The 9,892-nt window shown below is 42.7% G+C and overlaps 1 protein-coding gene across 2 annotated transcripts; it reads left to right on the top strand.

Moving 5' to 3' along the window:
- The first annotated feature begins 755 nt into the window (after positions 1-755).
- Positions 756-7,855, top strand: LOC125880580 (protein phosphatase 1 regulatory subunit 3C-B-like). 2 transcript variants are annotated; one of them, XM_049563169.1, is made up of 4 exons: positions 756-990; positions 1,485-1,686; positions 2,536-2,981; positions 3,289-7,855. In XM_049563169.1, exons 3-4 carry the CDS (start codon positions 2,582-2,584, stop codon positions 3,867-3,869), a joined length of 981 nt encoding a protein of 326 aa, XP_049419126.1. In that variant the 5' UTR covers positions 756-990; positions 1,485-1,686; positions 2,536-2,581; the 3' UTR covers positions 3,870-7,855. The 2 variants fall into 2 exon arrangements, with proteins under 2 accessions (XP_049419126.1, XP_049419125.1); XM_049563168.1 differs by lacking the exon at positions 1,485-1,686 and having other exon boundaries at positions 757-990.
- Positions 7,856-9,892: the final 2,037 nt, after the last annotated feature.

Below are 9,892 nucleotides of genomic sequence, written 5' to 3' on the forward strand. Positions count from 1 at the left end.
TTTTAACGTCACCTTTTACCACATTTACAGCAATATTTGTTAAATTAGAAATATATTAAATAGTTAAATCTAAATAGTAAATGTGGCACCTAAATGTTAAATGTTAAATCTAAATGCTAAATCTAAATCTAAATGTTAAATCTAAATGTTTTGGGTGAAACTAAATATTTAGCTAATATGCAAATTCACACTGCCGGTCACCGGAAGTACCAAAATAAAAGCTCGAGATGGTCAGACTGTTTATAGAATCAAATAACGAATTAAAACCAACTTATCGGGGGAAATGGACACTTGAACATACATTAGCGTGATAATAACTACCTAAAATAACAAGAAACGTGTTTGGAGAAATTTTATTTGACGTGTACTTTGAGTTGTTAGTTTGTTTGAGTTGTCTACGATATCAAACACCTCCTAGTACGAGCACCACGTTTTTCATCTCAGATTTAATTTTATCATTTACAAACCTTATTTATGTAATGTAAATGTGTCTGTGAGTGAATAAAGTGTATTATCATGAACATGTATCATTCATTAATTTAACTCAATCAGAATAAACAGTTGTAGTTCTTCTCTGTTGATGAACAGTCTGAGCTCAGTTCTGCCTGTCAGTCCAAACTCAGGGCTGAAACTCCCCACCACCTTCGTCTGGAGGACAGGCTCCGCCCAGATGTGACGTCAGAGATGGACGTTTGTCTTGTTTTTGGCTCGTCTGTGATTGGCCGAGGGAGAGAGCAGCTGATGGTTTTGAGCTCTGATTGGCTGCTGTGTCTCTGTCTGTCTGTGTGTCGGGAGGCGTGTCAGAGCGCGCGGACCTGCTGCAGCGTCTCCTTAAAATGGCTGAAAAATAAAAAACAAAACAAGTTAAAATAAATTAAAAAACAAACAAACGGGAAGGTCTCGCGCTCTCTGCTGCTGCGGCTCGTGTTGGATGACATCACGTTCTGCTAGGTTCTACTGCGACGGAAACTTTTCAATGAACTGCACCAGGTGAGGGACTCTGACCAAACTGCGCCACAGCAGCTCCCTGTCCTGCACGAGGACAGGGAGCTGCTGTCCTCATGCCTCTGTCTGTCTCTGCTGTCCTCCTGTCTGCCCCTCATGTCTCTGATGGTTGTACTAGACCTGTTCCTCCCGGTCCTGGATCTGGTCCTGATGAACCGACCTGAGATTAGTCTGAAACAACCCGAGAGGTGAAAAGAACAAAATGTCTCCATCACGTGATAAAAAAACAGGAAACAGCTGATCCGAACAGCAGCTGTGATATTGTGTGAAATATTTTCTGCACTGATACTTAAACTTATTGTTCTTATGACGTCATTAACTGTCCAGAGGAGCAGTGACATCAGACTAACCTTAATCACTGCTCAGTAAATACACAGACCATCACGCAGTACAGGTGACATCATCTTTTAGATATTTCCAGCTTTCTGATTCGACTCAGTGTCTTCTTTTTTTTGTTGTTATACTTATTATACTGATAGATTTGGAGTTGACTGTAAAGTGACAGAGAGATGATGTCATGATCCAGAGCTGCAGACAGTCAGAGCGCCACAGCAGCAGAGAGGTGATGATGATGATGGTGGTGATGATGATGTTTCCTGTGAAGACGTCGCTGACCTCAGAACAGTCAAACTAAAGTTTAACAGCTGAAACACAAACTGAGGAGTTCTGCACCTTCAGCAGGTAGTTTAGTTGAGTTAAGATTAGTTTAGTTATTTTAGTTTATTTAAGGTATTTGAACTAAACTGAGTTGAGTTAGCTTAATTTCATTTACTTTAGTTATCTTTAGTTAGTTGCTTATTTTAGTAAGGTCAGAGTAGTTGAGTTGAGTTGTTAGTGTTAGTTAGTTTAGTTAGCCAAGTGTAATTTCACAAGTTCAGTTCATTTGTTGGTTTTACCTCAGTTAGTTGAGTTGAGTTGAGTTACTGAAGTATAATTTAGTTAATTTAGTTAAGGCAAGGCAAGTTTGTATAGTACAGTTCAACACAAGGTAATTCAAAGTGCTTTACAGAGACATTAAAAGCAACAAGACACAATTTAAAACAATAAAAACAGTCAATTAAAAAGGGAAATAGAAATTGAGAATGATAGTGATAATAAAATACAGTAGCATAAAATAAATAAATAAATGAGAGTCATAGTGATAATAAAATACAGTAACATAAAATAAAAACAGGCTCAATACATTGCATCTAAGAGCGGTAAGAAGTAGAATAATAAAAGGCATAAATCAGCAGTGTGTAGTTAAAAAGTACGGGCAGTAGAATACAGCAGCTAAGTATTTAATCTAAGAGTACGCTTCAGTAAACAATAGTGTTTTTAGCCCTGATTTAAAGTTGAGTTAAGTTAAGATGAGTTAAGTTAGTTTACTTAAGTAGATTTTAGTATAGTTAGTTTAGTGTAGTTTAGATCAGTAGAGTTAAGTTTAGTTTAGTTAGTGTAGTTAACTTGAGTCAGTAGTAGCTGATTGTTGGCTGAGTTGGTCCCGTTGACCCGGTCAGAACTAACTGTGTCTCCGCTCTGTGTCTTCAGGGTTCTCCACATCCTGAACCCTCGCCCTGGGGGTCCGTCTCCAATCATGCCCGTCGACATGGCCGTGAGGATCTGCCTGGCCAGCTCTCCTCCTCTGCGCTCTCTCCTTAGTAACTATGACAACCGCTGTCCTTCGTCAGCAGCCGCTCTGTTGAAGCGCTGTGAACCTCTGAGACCCTGTCTGTCCTCCGGCAGCTGCGGCTATGCCCTCAGCAATGTCGCCACGGCAACCACAACCTCACCGTCAGTAGCCACAGACGTCGGCGGCCTGGCGTGGCTGAGGAGGAAGAAGAAGAAGAGCGTGGTATTTGCAGACACACGAGGGCTGGCGCTCACCACGGTCCACGTCTTCAACGAGGCCGAGGATGACGCCCTGACAGAGCTGCAGTTCCACCTGACAGAGATAGAGGGCGCCGCCGCCAGACTACACCTTGGAGACAATAAAGGTGAGCTGAATAGTACTGAAGACGATCAGTCGATCAGTCAGACGAAAGAATCGTTTCCAGCTCTTGTCAGTTTTCTCTTGTTTTCCTCTTCTTATACTGAGATAAATATTTTCAGGTTTGAATGTGTAGTATTCTGACCGCAGGTGTTTTCTGACGATCACTGTTCAGTATTTACTGATATTTTACAGACTAAACAAACGTTAGGACAATATAATGTTTTTATAAATGCAACAGGAAGAAAAGAGACATAAACCCATGCAGTGACGTAGACTGATAGAATGAAGTTAAAGATCTGTTCTTCTTCCAGACGCTGCAGACTGTGGATCCGGTCTGGTTCTGGACTTCACCCCGCCTGCTGCAGACTATCTGGACCTGAGGAACCGCCTAAAAGCCCAGCAGGTTTGTCTGGAGACCTGTTCTGTCCAGGAGCATCTGCTCTCAGGCACCGTCCAGGTCCGAAACCTCTGCTTTGACAAGTCTGTCTCAGTCCGGATCACCTTCGACTCGTGGCGCTCCTTCCGGGAGGTTCCTTGTCAGTATCTAAACAACGTCTATGGCTGCCCCGACACTGACACGTTCTCCTTCTCCGTCTCTGTACCAGAGGTCCTTGAGCCCTCCAACAGAGTGGAGTTCTGCATCCAGTACCAGACTCAGGACCAGACCTTCTGGGACAACAACCAGGGCCACAACTACCGGCTGGTGGACCCAAACAGTACCTTGTCCCAGAGCACTGACAGTACCGCCGGGCTGGAGATCCGGAGAGACCGTGACAGAGAGAAGAGGGAAGAGATGCAGTTTGATCCTTTTGGAAGTCCCAGGACGTCAGCAGGGATCTTCCCTGAGTGGCAGAGCTGGGGTCGAGTGGAGACCAGTGCCCCCTACTGGTGAGACGTCACAGGATATTTTAAAATCACTCCTTGATTTTGTTCCCAAGATGTAAGAAATTCACAGGACCCTCACAAGAGCACCGAAATATTATATTCTCTGGAATTTATCCAGGCATGTTTGTAGGAAACACTACGGATTGTTGCTTTCACTTGAGCCACTTTAGCTGCCCTAACGTTAACTATTTAATGTCTGGATGGAGACGAAGACTCCACATTAAAGGCGATTCAGGTCATCAAAATGTCTCGGCCAAACAGCGGTCACACTCTGGCACATCTGGGTTTTCCTGGAACCCTGCTGCCCCTTTAGAACCAGACCTGGTTCACATCTGGTCCTCCTGTACCAGAACACAGCCAGATGTGCCACAGTTGGCTCGATCAGCTGGATACCCTCATGGCCTCTTTAAAATGTTACAAAGGGACCTGTGCTTTTTAAAAGCATCCCAACAATTCAAGAGTTTGTACTTCGTCACTTTTTCAAATATGCAACTGACCACAAACTGAGACATTCACAAGAGATCCAGGAGTCAAAGGGCTTTTTAAAAGCATCCAACAGATTTAAGTTTGAAATGGATCCAGGAGATGACCTCTAATGTTCAGAGGTCTTACATGGACTCAAAAGTGCTTTCTTAAAACCTCCCAAAGATCCATAAAAGTTTCAAGGCCTTAAAGGTGTTTAAAAAAACCTTCACAAGGCTTCATCTTTCATCTGCGTTTCACAGAAGTGTAAATACAGTAAAGAGTTCTAAACATCGCAACACTTAGTGATCTCCAGCAGCACAGCTGAGTGACCGAGTCCTGTCTTTGACACATCAACAACACGAGGACGGCTGACCGATGGAGGACTCGTGCATTCTGTGATTTGTTTCTCAGCTCTTTGGGAAGTTCAGACCTTCCTTCAGTTCTTCTTTCTTTTTCACCATGACAGCTGATTCATGATTCTCATCAGAAGCCCTTCAGCACATTCAGCTCCTGAATCAGCTGTCAGAGAAGACCAGCAGTCTGAAACACTGAGTCCAGAATCCTTCTGACTCAGTGATGAAACCCTTCTGTAGTCTCTGCTCGACGTTGTTTTTACAGTGTGAAATCCTGTTTGTGTGTTAAACCTTGATGCCTTCAAGCTCAGTTCACCTTTGATTCATCCAGAACCTGAAAACCTACACAAGGCTGAGTCCAACTGTCAGGACTCCCCAATACTCAGACTCGAGTCCTCATATGGACTCTGTGTCCACAGATGGACTGAATATTCCATCTGCAAGTCCAGAGGGGGGACATTTGTATTCAGTCCAACTTGAGAGGTTCCTCTTGGTCCTTCTCAGGTTCAGTAGGAACGTTCACTCTGAACACCTTGAATATTTGACATGTCAGTTTACCTGAGCAAATAAAGTTTAAATTTTAAACTGAGTGAATTCAGAGTGAACTGAGTCAAGTCCTGTCTCCGTGTGAGACTAAACTAGAACCTTCACAGACCAAAACTTTGTGAAAAGAACCTGCGCTTTAGTTCATACTGTCCTCTTAGCTTTGGCCTCTGTAGTCAGTGGAAACCAGCCGGTCTTTTAGCTTTTACCTTTGGTATCAGATTATGTTCCTTTAAATGATGACGATGACGATGATGATGATGGCGATAATGATGTTACAGGGCTGTAATAAGAACATTTAAAGGAAAAGACTTTGGCTTTACAGGCGTCACAACTAAACACAGCTCATAACTCCTCAGCAGACCTTCATCTTTTTAACTGAGCACAACATGGAGACAGAACTGTAGCACTTTAAACTGTTTCCTCTGAACTCAGCCGCTGCTCTTCAAAGACAACTTGGAATTGGCTGGATATAGTGGGGGCTTTCACTTGGACTTCTCTCAGGTCCTTCTGGGTTTTTGACTTGGACTTGTCTTGGGTTTTGGGGGGCTTTTTGGACTTGGATTTGACTAATAGGAAATTTGTCTCTGACTTCTTTTTAATTGGATGTCTTTTTGTGGAAGTTTTGACTCAGACTTATCTCCGTTTTTTGGAGTGTTGACTTGGACTTTTTGAACTTTGTTTTGTTTCTGATCTGATGTCTTGACTCGGAGCCCATGTGGACTCAGACTTGTCTTGGACTCTGCCTCACGTGGATAAGAACCGAGAGCAGTAGTGGTTAATCTGCTTCCTGTCAGTCTGAACTGAGGACTTCAAGGCCTCAGGGCCTCGGACCCTCAGCAGGTTCACCCTGAGCAGCTGATGTGTTTGTGAATGCAGACAGAGATGGAGGCATGTAGACCACAATCACCAACTCCCACACAGAGACTGTGAGGAGGAACTGGGGGCTGATGGGTGCCGATGGGAGCCAATGGGGGGCCGACTGTTGTGGGGCCAACTGTGTTTGAGAAAGTGTTGTGATGATTTCCTACATCTCCCACAATGCCTCAGTGATCTGGGGTGTATCTGATGAGGTGAAGAGCATCAGCGGTGTTTTTTCTCTGACGTGTTGTCGAGTGTTTGAAGGAAAGTTTTTTGTGACCGGGATGTGATCCTGACAGACGTGTCTGCTCTGATGGACTCATGCTAACTGTTCAGGAACACTGTGCGTCAGTGTTGCCCCTCCCCCAGCTTTCTGAATGAATTTATAATGGATCTACATTGTGTTGCTCCTCAGCTATCTGAACTAGTTCTGTTTTGTTTGTGTCTGGTCTGGTTGGCGAGGTTCTCCAGGAGTGGTTTCCTGTGCCGTTAGCATCCGGAGCTAATCCACCGTGCTAACCACTACGTCCAGGTCTGAAAACAGCAGAAGTGCCCTTTAAAGGAGCTTCTCTTTTATTGGCCCGCCGTCTGTGGTCTCAGTTGTCAGTATCCATGTAGATTACAACTCTGCTATCATTGGCTGTCGACATGATGACAGCACATTGGGTCACTGCGTTTAGCTCATGCAGGTGGTTTTATTTCCTGATGCATGTGAATGCAACATGAGGATGAGGATGATGAAGGTGGGAAGTTTTTGTTTCTTTTTTGTTACTAGCCTAAACTCACTCTCCTTAGCATGTGGCTAACAATCACTGGTTCCTCTGGTGATGGTTAGTTGTTGCTATGCAATCTAGCCACTGACTGTAGTCTTGTTGTCATGGTAACTGCTGTAGACGGAGAGGTAAAGGTGAACCCTGCACTTCCTGTTTGCTCCTGTAGCCAGTTTACCAGATTAAAAGCCCGTAATAAAATCTGTGTGTGTGTGTGTGTGTGTGTGTGTGTGTGTCTTAACGTATGAAGCATGTGACAGGAAGGTTTGAAGGAAATGTAAAGTGTATTTAAAGTGAATATGGGAGGAGTCGAGATGTTTGACTGCAGGTGGCGTCGTGCTGCGTTCAAGTCACGTCAGATTTATTGTAAATACCAACGTGACCCCAGAAAAAAATGTGTTTTTATTTGGAATAAAACTGTTACCAACCGACTGCTGTATGTTATTAATAAGTTTGACTATTGAAAGTGAAGATAAACTTAAAGTTTGTTTCTGTTTCTGTGACCGATGGCAACAGTTTGTAAAACTGGTTCAGTGTTCAGAGAGCTGTGGTGTGTTCAGGTCTGATCCTGGTAAACAAAGGGTTCACACTCAGTTCAGTTCCCTTTTTGTCTGAAACATTATTCTAATTTTAAGTGATGAAATGAAAACATGGCTGCGTGTCGTAGCGTCCTGTGGGTGGGGCTAATCAGTAGAGATTCAGGCTAACTTTCAGAGTAAAAGTTTACTCTTTACTCCAACGTGACCTGAACGCAACAATTTAGCTAGCCGCCACGTTAGCTTGTGCTAACAGACTTATAAATGCCATTTAAGTTGGCTAGCTAGCAAGCTAGCTGTCTGCTAGCATTAGCAGCTGTACTGTAGCAAGACTGTATTGTAAAGTGCAATGTAATGATGATGTCATGGCGTACTGCTGAAGCAGGAAGTGATGTAAGCAGGGAGTGACTGGCTGTTCCTTTTGTGTGTCTCCTTTCAGAATAAAAGTCTAATATTTATAGTGTTTGTTGTTTGCTCACTGTCTTTTGTTTCTCTTCTTTCCAAACTTTGTCATCATCAGAAAACTCAGTGACATCACAGTGACTTATTGTAATCACAGGAAATGAGATTAAAAAATAAAATAGGAGGTCGTATTTTGAAGGGAACCATTTCAGTGTGTTATTTTCCTGACAGTCAGTCAGAGTTAACCAACAGGAGCTGAAAACACTGTGACATCACAGCATAGACACTGTGATATCACACTGTAAATACTGTGACATCAAGCTGTAAACACTGACATCACAGATCAGTTTTACCTCTGTTGGAGAGATGTTCATGTTCACTGGTATTTTTGGACGTCTCAGTCGTCAGGAGTAAAATGTCTGGATTCTGTAAATGGAAGTAATTCTACTTTAATGTATCTGATCAGCTGAGTGAGTCTGTTTCAGTTTAACTTTAATACTCTGATGATACATCACTGTCTCATCATATCCCATAATGCATCATATCATTTCACATTAAAATCCTGCACTGACTCACATTAATACAAGCAGAGTGAATCATAGATCAGAGTGTTGTAAACACACAGAACTATAACTGAATCATATCGTATATATATCAGAGTGCTGTAATATTATAACTGTGTTTCCACAGAGCTGCTGACTCTCAACACTTCCTATATAGTTTCAGTTTTTCTTCTTGTTTCAGTTGGTCTCCCTGTCGTCGTTGATCTGTGTTGAGGTGTAGTAAACACTGCTGAGTTCAGACCATCAGACTGATGAGACGCGACAGGCGGCAGAGATGATTAACATTCTTCTTCCAGATGACTGAGTGAACTGTGAACACATGAGCGCTACAGGAATCTGAATGATTAGAGAGCAGGCACAGATCACAGAGACAGAAATAAAACACACTCATTCATGGACACGAATAAACTGCATATACAAAGTTACTACACAGAAAATAAACAGAATATAACATTAGTGCACAAAATGTAACGTCAGTTAAGAGAATTTAAATAGAAAATATAACTTAAATAAACAGATACATATAATAAAGATCCAACATGTGGAGTTGTATCATTGGCCCATATGCATGTTGTTGGACGTGTTGGTTCACTCAGCTGTGAGTGAACGTCACAGTGACATAGACAGTTTGACCACAACGAGCCGCCTTATCTTTATGTAATTAATCTATAATCAATAATCAGTAATCTGGGGCTGGCCCTTTAAAGTCAGAGATTTGATTCATCAGTCAACTGAGGCTGTTTAGGTGAAGCAGTCATACTCAGCGGCGTGCTGTGCAGTGAACTTCAGAGGATATTTTGGTCTACAGATTCTGCAGCAGAGTGAGCGCTCTGAACTTTCACGCTGTTCTTTGGTTCAGACAGCTGCAGACAGAGGACAAACTTTCCTCCGTCACACTTTATCGTCTCTGTCGCTCAGCAGATTCACAGACGTCTAATACGACACAGACTGAACATTTTCTTTGACAAAAAAGACTTGCTGTGATCATGTGACCCTGTGACTTGTTTGTTTCTGTCACAGAGTTTCCATTCACAGATTATAGAGTTATATAACAGGAAGAGACATCAGCACACACACACACACACACACACACTAACTCCCCGCATAAAGATTAAAACATCATCATGTTGGTGCAGATCAGCTGGTCACAACCCAACTGTTGTGACATCACATCATCATAATGACATCACTGACTTCATCAGCTGTGACAAACACAGACAGACAGACAGACAGACAGACAGACAGAGTATTAGTGTTATATAACACTGAGAGAGGCCACACAACTGTTACATAACACACACATACACACAACCAGGCTGCAGGTTGGCCTCCATCAGAAGATCAACAGTTTGATCCCTGTCTTCTCTCCTCTCCTCTCCTTATTAATAATAATAATAATAATGATGATAATACTAGTTACTAGTCCATACCCACTGAGTGCACAGTTGCCCACGTACAGTTTCACATGGTGTGTGTTTGGGATACAGGTCATAGGAAACTGCAGATTAAATAGTCGACTGAACCCATTAAGAAGAGC

The sequence above is a fragment of the Epinephelus fuscoguttatus genome, linkage group LG20 (genome assembly GCF_011397635.1).
Source record: "Epinephelus fuscoguttatus linkage group LG20, E.fuscoguttatus.final_Chr_v1".
Taxonomy (NCBI): domain Eukaryota; kingdom Metazoa; phylum Chordata; class Actinopteri; order Perciformes; family Serranidae; genus Epinephelus; species Epinephelus fuscoguttatus.